Source organism: Scyliorhinus canicula, chromosome 19, assembly GCF_902713615.1.
Source record: "Scyliorhinus canicula chromosome 19, sScyCan1.1, whole genome shotgun sequence".
Classification (NCBI taxonomy): Eukaryota; Metazoa; Chordata; class Chondrichthyes; order Carcharhiniformes; family Scyliorhinidae; genus Scyliorhinus; species Scyliorhinus canicula.
In genome coordinates, this window is record NC_052164.1 from 10,508,957 (window position 1) to 10,521,363 (window position 12,407).

General features: G+C 51.6%; 1 protein-coding gene across 2 annotated transcripts in view; it reads left to right on the forward strand.

The window, feature by feature from the left end:
* LOC119954360 (alpha-2,8-sialyltransferase 8F-like) overlaps positions 1 to 12,407 on the forward strand; it is a 50,742-nt gene that overhangs the window by 31,090 nt on the left and 7,245 nt on the right. For both annotated transcript variants that reach the window (XM_038779542.1, XM_038779543.1), the window contains 2 exons: positions 2,526 to 2,612; positions 11,138 to 11,282. In XM_038779542.1, the coding sequence (XP_038635470.1) occupies positions 2,526 to 2,612; positions 11,138 to 11,282 (232 nt within the window). The remainder of the gene's footprint in view (positions 1 to 2,525; positions 2,613 to 11,137; positions 11,283 to 12,407) is intronic.

The following is a 12,407-nucleotide window of genomic DNA, read 5'->3' on the forward strand; positions in this document are numbered from 1 at the left end:
GTCTTTTCCCAATCCACTGGAACTTTTCAGAACCCCCGGAATTTTGGAACATGATAACCGATCCCTCTACTATCTCTGCTGCCACTTCCTTTAAGACCCTAGGATGTAGGCCAACGTGCCTCGGGGACTTGTCTGTCTTTAATCCCAGTAGTTTGCTTTGTACTTTTTCTCTATTGATGGCGATTGTTTTAAGTTCCTTCCTTTAAAGAACCTCTGCATTGCCTGATGGTTGAAGGAGCAATGATACAGTTCCAAGTCAGGATGGTGGATGACGAGGAGAACGTATGGTGTTCCCAGGTTCCTGCTGCCCTGTCCTCCTTGGTGGTAAAGGTCACATGTTTGGCAAGTGTTGTCAAAGGAAACTTGATGAGTTGCTGAAGTGCATTGTGTAGATTGGTACACAGCTACCACTGGGTGTCAGTGTGGAGTTTCAATCTAATGGGCTCTTTTGTCCTGGATGCTGTTAAGCTTCTTGAGTATTGTTGGAGCTGCAAGGATAGTGGGGAGTATCCCATTATATTCCTGACTTGTGCCTTGTAGATAGTGGACTTTGGGGAGTCAGCAGGTGAGTTACTCTCTGCAGATTCCCAGTTTCTGACCTCTCTTTAAAATAAATTCAGAATACCCAATTCATTTTTCCAATTAAAGGACAATTTAGCATGGCCAATCCACCTATATTAGTAACGGGACATCTTTAGGTTGTGGGGGCGAAACCCACGCAAACACAGGGAGAATGTGCAAACTCCACATGGACAGTGACCCAGGGCTGGGATCAAACCTGGGACCTCGGTGCCGTGAGGCATCAGTGCTAACCACTGCGCCACGTGAAGCTCACTGGGGCTGGTTTAGCACAGTGGACTAAACAGCTGGTTTGTAATGCAGAACAATGCCAGCAGCGTGGGTTCAATTCCCGTACCGGCCTTCCCGGACAGGTGCTGGAATGTGGCGACTAGGGACTTCACAGTAACTTCATTGAAGCCTACTTATGGCAATAAGCGATTATTATTATTATTACGTGCTGCCCTGTCTCTGAGCTGCTCTTCTCGCCACAGTATTCATATGGCTAGTCCTGTGCAGTTTCTGGTCAATGGCAACCTCCTAGGATGTTATGAGGTGTGACGTTCATCTGAGGATTAAACTGAAAATCCGATTCAAAGTCCAGTTTAACCTGTCACAGCGATTGGGACAGGAGGAATGGAGCCATTTTCAAGAGAGTGAAGTTCATGGCTTTGATCTTATTGAAGCGAAACTCATGGGGCCAACTTGATGTTGGACCGGCAGCGTAAAGGCAATCCAGTCGAGGCAAGCTGAAACGAACGCTGAAAATGCTGGAAAAGTTCAGGTAGATCAGGCAGCTTCCGCGATTCTCCGTCTGTTGGGATTCTCTTTTCCTGCTGTACGCGCACCCCTGCCCGCGGATCTCTGGGTGGGAGGAGTGAACCGCACCTCCAGCGAACATCGTGCCGCTAACAGACATGCGGCGGGGGAACCAGAGAATCCCGCCCAATTGTACAAGTTTCGGCTCAATGAATGTTTGCCGGAATCCAGGTATCAAATTTTATTCTGGATGGTGAAATTGGCGGGGGAACAGCATACGGAAGCAGGAACAGGAACATACTTTAGCAAGACACTGAAAATCTGGGGAGGAAATCTATCAAAGTTGATTGGGAAAAAGTTTGAAATCTTGACATTGGGCAGAACAAACATCAGTCAAAGACAAAATGAAGATTAATCTTCCACCCTGGCTTTACACTGAGGGTTGGGTCTTGACCCAACATTTCTCCATTCTTCAATAACAGTAGAACAAGGACAAGCGTTTTGATCCAGCGAGCTCACTCCTTCCACAGGCAAGTTCCCACTGACCCTCTCATTGACATTCCACAAATTAATTCATCACCTCAGAGATATTTGTGTTGAATACTCAACAGCCTGCAAAGGGAATGGAGGAAAATTGCCAAAATTGCGTTTGTACTTGAATCCCCACGAATCACCCTGTCCGGCTGTACTTTGGAGAATAAAATCCAACCCAGCAGCAGCATAAAGGGGTTCCTGCGGCACTAAAGGAGGCCGCTCGGCCCATCATGCCCATGCTGTCTCTGAAGGGGCCCGCCCAATAAAACCCACTGCCCTGCTCTTTCCCCTTGTCCCTGTAAATATTTCTTGTTGAGGTACCGATCCACGTCCCTGCCAAAATGTTACTGTTGAATTACTTTTCCAACGAGCTATTTGTCCGAGGCGAAAACGAAATTGCTTTTGAAATAAGCAACTGCACCTCGGCTGCTTTTGCTGAGTGTCTATTCCATATCCACTGAAAGAAATTGCAATTCAGGAGAAACAATGTTTCTTGTGGAGTTGCTGGAATCACGCCCATTTTAGACTCTCTCCCTTATGTTGCTGACAGCCGAACTCAAACAAACTGCTTGTATCTTGCGTTGTTGTGTGCCTCTGCATTTTGAAGAAATCAATAATTTTCTCCCCCCTGAGCCCCCTCATCTTGTGTTTCTCTCTCGCGCGTTCAATTTCAGGCAGAGTGAAGAAGACGTTATTAGAAACATCACAGAGCTTCAGAAATGCCAATGGCACAAACAGGAACTCGCAGCCGAAGAATTCAGGTACTACCCCGGGGCTTAAAGTGCAAGTGAAATCTTTCAGATTCTTTGTGGAATGTGACAAAATGTTTATGGTGGATGACGGGCCTTTTGGCTTAGCGGGTCTGTCTCAGTGTTTACATACTGCACACTTACCTCTCCCCCTCCCATTCCGGCTAACCTCATCATCATGACCTTCCGTGCCTTTCCACCTCATCCTCATTGAGCTTTCTCCTGAATGCATCCAACCCCACAACCTTTCGACATATCTGCGCTCCTCCAATCCTGGCTTCTGGCATTATTGCCAATTTTAAAAGCTTCCCCATTGGTGGCTTTGACTCGGCCCCTGAGCTCTGGAATACTCTCCCTAAGCCATCTCCCCACTCTCTCCCAGCTTTCTTCCTTTAAGACCTTCGTCAAAACATACCCCTTTGATCAAGCTTCTGGCCACCCAACCTAATGGCCGGGAATCCTCCTGTTATGTAGCTGAGGCAAGCAGCCTGGACCAGATGGAGGACTCCGCCCAGGGTCTCCGATGTATTTCCCCCTGTGTATTTTAATGTTTCATCAAGCTGACCTTGAAAATTTAGCTGGATTCCTCCTGGGTCTTGGAGTTGAATTGATGGAAGTTACAGAATACCTTTCCTTGCAGCCTATCATATAAAACCGAGACTCCAGCTCCTGTATCCAATGTAAATTGTGTAAGATGTCCATTAACTTCTAGAACTATGGGTCACTGTTGAAAAATAAGGGGTCACCAATTTAAGACAGATGACAAGATTCCTGGGGCAGGATTCTCCCCTACCCGGCGGGATGCAGTGGCGTGATTCAGGGGCTAGGCCGGAGCCGGAGTGGTTTGCGCTCCGCCGCCCGGCGTGGAAGGCCTTTGGCGCCGTGCCAGCCGGGGCCGAAGGGACTCCGCCGGCTGGTACGGGACCGCGCATGCGCGGGAGCGTCAGAGGCTGCTGATGTCATCCCCGCGCATGCGCATGGGGGGTTACCTACATGTCGGCAATCGCGGAGGCCGACACGGCCGGCGCGTAGGAAAAGAGTGCCCCCACGGCACAGGCCTGCCCGTGGATCGGTGGGCTCCGATCGCAGGCCAATGCCGGCGTGGTTCACGGCACTCCATCCCGCCGGGACCCCCCGCCCCGCCGGGTGCGGAAGAATCACGCCCCTGGCCAGCCATGCTTGATGTGGAGTGGCACCCTTCAAGCTGTAAGCTCCTTGTGACAGACTAGTGACCTGTTCTGGGAATTACTAGCTATAGAAACAGACAAAAGTGTAGCACTAGGTGAGCGAAGAGAACTGGAATTGGGAACTGCACACACAGCAAAATTCAGAACCTTGAGGGGTAACAGTGTGAAGTTGGAAGAGAACAATAATCATTGAGAAAGAAGAATTCCAACATGGATCGTTACTAAATTATGTTTTTGAGAGCTACATCACAAATTTCATCTTAAGGCCATGTACTCTCTCTCCTCCATCTCGACATTCTTTTTTAATTCAATTATTTGTCCTCCTCCCCCTCAGATCCACCTCTCAGTTTTTCTTAAGTTTTGCTTTCCCAAAGCACCGACCCTTGCTCGGCTATTAATGCATTCTGTTGGTTTACCTGTATGCCACTATTATTAAAATAATTTTTATTCAAATTTTCAATAAATTTTAACCGACAAAACAAAGAAAAACAGTAACCCCCCCAAATACAAAAGCAATAAATTAACAAAAATAATGAGCATGAAACCATGAAACCAGACACCCATCCCCCATAGCGAACAGGTAACCCCCCCCCCCCCCCCCCCCCCGGTTGCTGCTGAAGTTGACCACCCCCTAATGCTCCGCCAGGAAGTCTAGAAACGGCTGCCACCGCCGGAAGAACCCTTGCACCGACCCCCTTAGGGCAAACTTGACCCTCTCCAGTTTGATGAACCCAGCCATGTCGTTGATCCAGGATTCTGCACCCAGGGGATTCGCATCCTTCCACTGTAAAAGAATCCTGCGCCGGGCTACCAGGGACGCAAAGGCCAGAATACCGGCCTCTTTCGCCTCCTGCACTCCCGGCACCGATGCTACCCCGAAAATTGCGAGCCCCCAGCCCGGCTCCACCCTGGAGCCAACCACCCTTGACAAGGCCCCCGCAATACCCCTCCAAAAGCCCTCCAACGCAGGACACGCCCAGAACATGTGGGTGTGGTTTGCTGGGCTCCCCGAACACCTGCCACACCTGTCCTCTCCCCCAAAGAACCGGCTCAGCCTTGTCCCAGTCATACGCGCCCTATGCAGCACATTTAGTTGGATTAAACTAAGCCGTGCGCAAGAGGAAGAGAAATTCACCCTCCCCAAAGCATCCGCCCATGTCCCCTCATCGATCTCCTCTCCCAGCTCCTCCTCCCACTTCTCTTTCAGCTCCTCCACCGAGGCCTCCTCCCCCCTCCTGCATCACTTGGTAGATTGCCGAGATCCTCCCATCACCGACCCACGTCCCCGAAAGCACCCTGTCCTGAACCCCCCTTGGCGGCAACAGTGGAAACTCTGCCACCTGCTGCCTAACAAACGTCCTAATCTGCATATACCTGAAGGTATTCCCTGGGGGGAGACCCCACCTCCCCTCCAACTCCTCTAAGGTCGCAAACTTCCCATTGAGAAAGAGGTCCCCCATCCGCCTGATACCTGCCCTGTGCCAGCTCAAAAACCCTCCGTCCATCCTCCCTGGTACAAACCGGTGGTTCCCCCGTATCAGGGACCAAACTGAAGCGTTCACCTCCCCCCTATGCCACCTCCACTGCCCCCAGATTTTGAGGGTAGCCACCACTACCGGACTCGTAGAATACCTTGCTGGGGGGAGCGGCAACGGCGCCGTCACCAGCACCTCTAAACTCGTGCCCACACAGGACGCCACCTTCAACCTCTTCCATGCCGCCCCCATCCCCTCCATCACCCATCTACGTATCATTGCCACATTCGCAGCCCAGTAGTACCCACACAGGTTGGGCAGCGCCAACTCGCCCACTTCCCTGCCCCGCTCCAGGAATACCCTCCTCACCCTCGGGGTCTTCTGCGCCCACACAAACCCCGTAATTCTCCTATTGACCCTCCTGAAAAAAGCCTTCGGGATCATGATGGGTAGACACTGGGTTAGGAACAGAAACCTCGGGAGCACCGTCATTTTGACCGACTTGACCCTGCCCTCTAGGGAGAGTGGCAACACATCCCATCGTCTAAATTCCTCCTCCATCTGCTCCACCAGCTTCGTAAAGTTGAGCCTATGCAGGGCCCCCCAGCTCCTGGCTATCTGGACCACCAGGTATCTGAAGCTCCTCTCCATGTGAGCTGATACCCAGAGAAGTCCCCGAACTCCCCAAGAATCCTCATTACCTCCGGCATCCCCCCCTCCGGGTCTGCAACCAGGGGCCAGGGGTTCGATCGCCAACGCAAACAGCAGGGGAGGCAGGGGGCACCCCTGCCTCATCCCCTGGTAAAACCAAAAGTTCTCCGACCTCCTCCCATTCGTTACCACACTCGCCACCGGGGCATCATACAACAGCCTCACCCACCTAATAAATCCCTCACCAAACCCGAACCTCTTCAAAACCTCCCAAAGATATCTCCACTCCACCCTGTAAAAGGCCTTCTCCGCATCCATCAACGCCACTATCTCTGCCTCCCGTCCACCGCCGGCATCATTATGACATTGAGAAGCCGCCGCACATTAACGTTCAACTGCCTCCGCTTCACAAAACCCTTTTGATCCTCGTGAAAACCTGCGGCACCACATCCTCCTCCTCCGCTTCCGGAGCTGGTGCGCCAGCATCCAACTCGCCTTCTCCCCATATTCGTATACCGCCCCTTGCGCCCTCCTCCACTGGTGGTCAATATATCAAACTCCGCTTGGAGACTACGATGCTCCCTCAATAGCCCTTCTTCCGGGACCTCCGCGTGCCTCCTGTCCACCCTCACCATCTCTTCCACCAGCCTCTCCCTCTCCCTTTTCTCCCCCTCTCCCAATATGCCCTGATGGAAATCAGCTCCCCCCCTAACCACCGCCTTCAGCGCGTCCCAGACCACCCCCACCTGCAGCTCCCCATTATCATTTGTTTCTAAATACCCATCTATGTACCTACGGACCCAGCGCCGGCCCTAGGGTTGCTGGCGCCCCGGGCAAGCTGAACTTCGGCGCCCTTCGGGGGGGGGGGGGGGGGGGGGGGGGATAGGGGGGCGGGGTCGGGGGGTAGGGGCGGCGGGGCCGGGCTGGGGGGGGGGCAGGGCCGGGGGGTGGGGCCGAGGGGGGCGGGGGGGGCGGGGCGGGGGGGGGGGCGGGCCCGAGGCGGGGGGGGCGGGCCCGAGGCAGGGGGGCGGACGGAGGGGGGGGCGGCCGGAGGGGGGGAGCGGAGAGGGCCGCCCTGGGGGAGGGCGGCCACCGCGCATGCGCTGGTTGGCACCGGCCCAACTGCGCATGCGCGGGACCCGAGTCTCTGGCGCCCCCTAGCACATGGCGCCCCGGGCGACTGCCCGAGTTGCCGGTGCCTTGGGCCGGCCCTGTACGGACCCGCCCACATACCTCCTCGTACGACTGCAGCCCCACCTCTAACCTCCATATCAAGTGTTGGTCCCTCCCCTCCCCCAGCTCTAGATCCACCCAATGCGGGGCGTGATCTGAGATGGCTATCGCCGAATACTCCGCCCCTACCACCCTCTGAATCAACGCCCTGCAAAAGACAAAAAAATCAATCCGGGAGTAAGCCTTATGGACATGGGAGAAGAACGAGAATTCCCTAACACCCGGCCTCATAAACTTCCAAGGATTCACCCCTCCCACCTGGTCTTTGAACCCCCTCAGCACTGTGGCCGCCACCGGCCTCTTACCCGTCCTGGACCTGGAGCGATCCAGTGCTGGGTCCAGCACTGTATTGAAATCTCCTCCCATTATTAAACCCCCCCGTCTCAAGGTGTGGAATCCGGCCCAGCATACGCTGCATAAAGCCTGCATCGTCCCAATTTGGGGCGTACACATTAACCAGCACCACCCGCTCCCCCTGAAGCCTACCACTCACCATCACATATCTTCCACAACTATCTGCCACCACACTCGACGACACAAACGACATACTCTTCCCCACCAAAACCGCCCCCCCCCCCCCCGGTTCCTCGCATCCAACCCCCGAATGGAACACTTGCCCAACCCACCCCTTTCTCAACCTTACCTGATCCGCCACCCTAAGGTGCGTCTCCTGGAGCATAGCCACATCCGCCCCCAGCGCCTTCAAATGTGCAACCACCCTGGCCCGCTTGACCGGCCCATTCAGCCCCCTTACATTCCATGTGACCAGCCGAATCGGGGGGGGGGGGGGCTATTCACCCTCCCTCTCCGCCGTTCGGCCATAACTCTTCCTCGGCCAACCACGTGCCCGCAGTCCCCGCATGGCCCGTTCCCCACAGTGGCAGATCCTCGTGCCGACCCCTCCTAATACCATCAGTTCCCCTTCGGCCCTTCCAGCAGCAACCCGGTACCACCCCCCCCCCCCCCCCCCCCCCCCCACTCCCATATGCCACTATTAGCACCTTATTTAGTCTTAAACATTTGAAAATGAAATGAAATGAAAATCGCTTATTGTCACGAGTAGGCTTCAAATGAAGTTACTGTGAAAAGCCCCTAGTCGCCACATACCGGCGCCTGTTCGGGGAGGCTGTTACGGGAATTGAACCGTGCTGCTGGCCTGCTTGGTCTGCTTTCAAAGCCAACGATTTAGCCCTGTGTTAAACAGCCCCTTTTCCCATTTACCATTAACACTCCTTTTGTCTCGTGTTCAAAACATCTTTGTAACCTCTCTTGAGCCGCCACCTGTCCCTGACCTTCCAGGTTTCTCCGCCACCTCTTAAACAGAATAAAATCTATCCCGTTTCTCCCTCCCTTCAGCTCTGATGAAGAGCCACACGGCCTCTAACTCCATTCCTCTCTCCACAGGTTCTGCCACACCCGCTGAGCTTTTCCAGCATTTTCTGTTTTTCATTCATGTTTCCAACATGCAGAATATTTTGCTTTTATTCAAGAATTATCTGCCTTATATAGACCACAGGATGGTGCTTGTGTCACATTCCACTGACGGTTCATGATTCTAAGTCGAGTATAATTTTCAGGAAATGGTAGTTTCATGGTAGGAATGTGACAGAAATTTAGCATCACATTTACGACCATAAATTCCATTCATGTTTAGTCTGCCATCTGTTTCTTTATTCAGTTGTACATAACTCAAATAGCCTTGTTGATATGTTTATGTACATTGAATGTTTCAAGTAAGACAAGGTCAACATTATTTAAATACCGAGATAAATCAGAGCGCCCAATGATTTGTGTTTTTTGGAAGCAATGAACGCTTATTGATGCCGTTACGCAAATTACGAGTTAAATGGCGAATGGGTCTGGATTTTCCACTCTGACCCTATATGACATTGGAAGGAAGATTGGTGGTGGATGAAGAAGGGTCAACTGTCCTCTTACCATCTGAGCTCGGAATGCTGCCTCCGTGTCTCATCTCCCTCATTGGGAACACCAATGGCTGCTTCCTCTTTACTGGCTGTATACAAAGGACGGTGGGGGGTGGGGGGGGGGGGGGGGGAGAACATTTGGCTCGATTCTCCTGGTTTCAGCTCAAACTTACTGCCGCTTCCTGGGCTAGGCGTTGCCAATCCTCCAGAATTGTCCTGGACTCTCTGGAAATTAAGGGCGTGGCTGCTAGCAGATCTGGGAGAAGGATCTTAGGGGGTGGGTGTGGCGGGTGTGTGGTGGGGGGGGGGGGGGGGGGGGGGGTGTCCTCTTCAATTGCTTTGAGCACTTCAAAGAAACATCAACAGTGAAATAAAAGAAATATGATCTAACCGGGCAGAGCAGACGGAGACAGGCGATCACAAGATGAAACTTCCCAGAAAAGGTCCAAGCAGAGTTGGGAACATGACCAGAGTTGACAAGTTGAAGGTGGCTGCAGGTTAAGTAACATTTGTCCGAGGAAAGGAAGGATTGACTTTAAAGTAAATAGAGGCGGCACCTTGGGCTCAGCACCTACCCATTGTATTCTTCAGTCGGAGCTTTGATGCAGTCTTCAGGATGTGAGTGTGTGGTTTTCCAATTCTTCTCGTGTTGTCCTGTCACACTGTTGGGGTTTCTCCCCTTTACTCTAATCATCGAGTTACAGAATCATGCAGTGCAGAAAAGGCCCTTCGGCCCATCGCATCTGCGCCAGTCAAAAACAACCACCTAACCATTCTATCCAATATTCCGACACTTGGCCCATAGCCTTGTCTGCCCTGGGATCACAATTGCACATCTAAATACTTCTTAAATGTTATGAGGGTCTCTGCCTCCACCACCCTTCTGGGCAACAAATTCCAAACTCCCACCACCCTCTGCGTGAAAGGATTTCCCCACATTCCCTCTAAACCTCCTGCCCCTTATCTTAAATCTATGCATCTGTTCATTGATCCCTCCACCAAGGGGAAACGTTTCTTCCTATCTACTCTATTTATGCCCCATATAATTTTATACATCACAATCATGTCCCCCTTCTGTCTCCTGTGCTCCAAGGAAATCAATCTCTCGTCACAACTAACTTCATAACAGGCTTCCCTATGGTGGTGGAACCAGCTGAGAAGCTAAATGACCTATATTTTCTTTTCTCTTTTATTTTATTGGAAGTGGAGAGGCCTCCAGAGGTAAGGCACCTCCAGAGCCTACAAAAAAAATCTAACGCCCCGGGACCGCCTATCTATCACCAGTGGGCTCCGCAAAACTTACCTTGTTGGCAACGGCTCTGCTCAATTTCCAGTCTTCAATCTGGCTTCAAACCTCATCAAGATGCCTCTTTGCGTCTTGCCATCCTACTCACAGAGATGTTCTATCACTGCGGAGCTACTACGTAAAACAGTAATCGCTGGCAATGTTATTGATTGAAAGGATCAAACTATTTTTCCCCCTCTAAACCCCCCTCAGCCTGATCCTTACCCGCACACCCTGTTCAGACTCGCACAAAAGCAAATGTGAAATTAAAAACAAAGAATGCTGGAAACCATCTGCTAGTGTCTGTGGAGAGAGAAACAGGAATCAACATTGTAAGTAGCTGACCTTTCATCGGAAACAAGAGTTGGAGATCTTTTGCATGCGGATGCAGAGCTGGGGAGAATATGGTGGCTGGGAGGAGGCAGGCGGAAGACGGAACGTCAAGGAAGGCTTGTGATAGTCTGGAGGATGGTTCAATGTGTGGTATTGAAATGAGCAAAGAAAGAAAATTGGCCCAGAGGAGGTGTAAACGGTTACAGCAGAACCCTGATTAGCGCATTTCTCTGAGAAAATGAAAGTGATGGTTATGATCTAAAATTGTTGACCTGGAGTCTGGAATGTTCTAAAAACCTTGGTTGGAACAGTGTTGGACAGAAAAATTCGACAGGAAGCTAAGATGACATTTTTTTGTTTAATTTTTGTTCTGATGACAGGCACAGAGGTCTCCACATGTTAGTGAAATTAGTATTGGTCGAGTGGTTGATAACTGCCTGCCTTTCAGATCAGAACTGAAGAGATGCTGTAACGCTGTTAGTGATTGCCTGGTCACTCAGAAGAACACACCAGTGGGGACCGAACTATCTTATGAAGCAGAACCCAAGAGGAAACTCAAAATTACTCATCAGATTTTTGCTATTTTACCCAAGGTAAGAGCTGTATTTTAGGTGGGACACCATTGTTGCAACTGGCAAAAGTATTCTATTCGCTCCCAAAAGATTGCATTGGAATGTTGAAAACCTTTCCAGTTTCTTTTTGTGGAAAGAATATGTGGTTGCATTTTATCTTCAGCCCGAGAGTGTTAGTTTGACGGTTGCTGAAGCTGCCCTCGCCTCACCGTGTGTTGTTTCAGCAGATTAAGCGCACACCTCATGGGATCTGACGCATCGTCAGTGAATGTCTTCCACACCAGGAAGGAAGGAAAGGCCCACTGGCCCACACTTATTGGACCACTTTCCCTTGGGTTCAAGAGCCAAGGTTCAAATTGGCCGTAACCAGATTTATTAACCGGGACAGGGTGGCCTGGGATAAGTTAATGAACCAAATATATTTTGCTCTCTATTTCTTTAGAGGCAAGTTTTCCTCATTATCGTTTATGTGCATTAGGCTTAGCTCCTTCCCTAGTCAATTTTTATGTTTATGCGGTGCTGCTGCCTCATAGCTCCAGAGACTCGGGATCGATTCCGGCCTCGGGTGTCTGTGTGGCGTTTGCACTTTCTCCCCGTGTCTACGCGGGTTTCCTCCAGTTGCTCCGGTTTCTTCCCACAGTCCAAAGATTTGCAGATTCAGTGGATTGGCCAGGCTAAATTGCCCGTTACTGTCCAGAGAGGTGTAGGTTAGGTGGGGTTACAGGAGAACATAGTTTACATAGAACATACAGTGCAGAAGGAGGCCATTCGGCCCATCGAGTCTGCACCAACCCATTTAAGCCCTCACTTCCACCCTAACCCCTAACCCATAACCCCATCAAACTTTATTGGACACTAAGGGCAATTTAGCACGGCGAATCCACCTAACCTGCACATCTTTGGACTGTGGGAGGAAACCAGAGCACACGGAGGAAACCCACGCAGAACGTGGAGAACGTGCAGATTATGCACAGACAGTGACCCAGCAGGGAATCGAACCTGGGACCCTGGCGCTGTGAAGCCACAGTGGTAACCACTATGCTACCATGCTGGATAAGGTGGGAGAGCGGGCCTAGGTGGAGTGCTCTTTCGGAGGGCCGATGCAGACTCAATGGGCTGAATGGCCTCCTTCTGCACTGTAGGGAT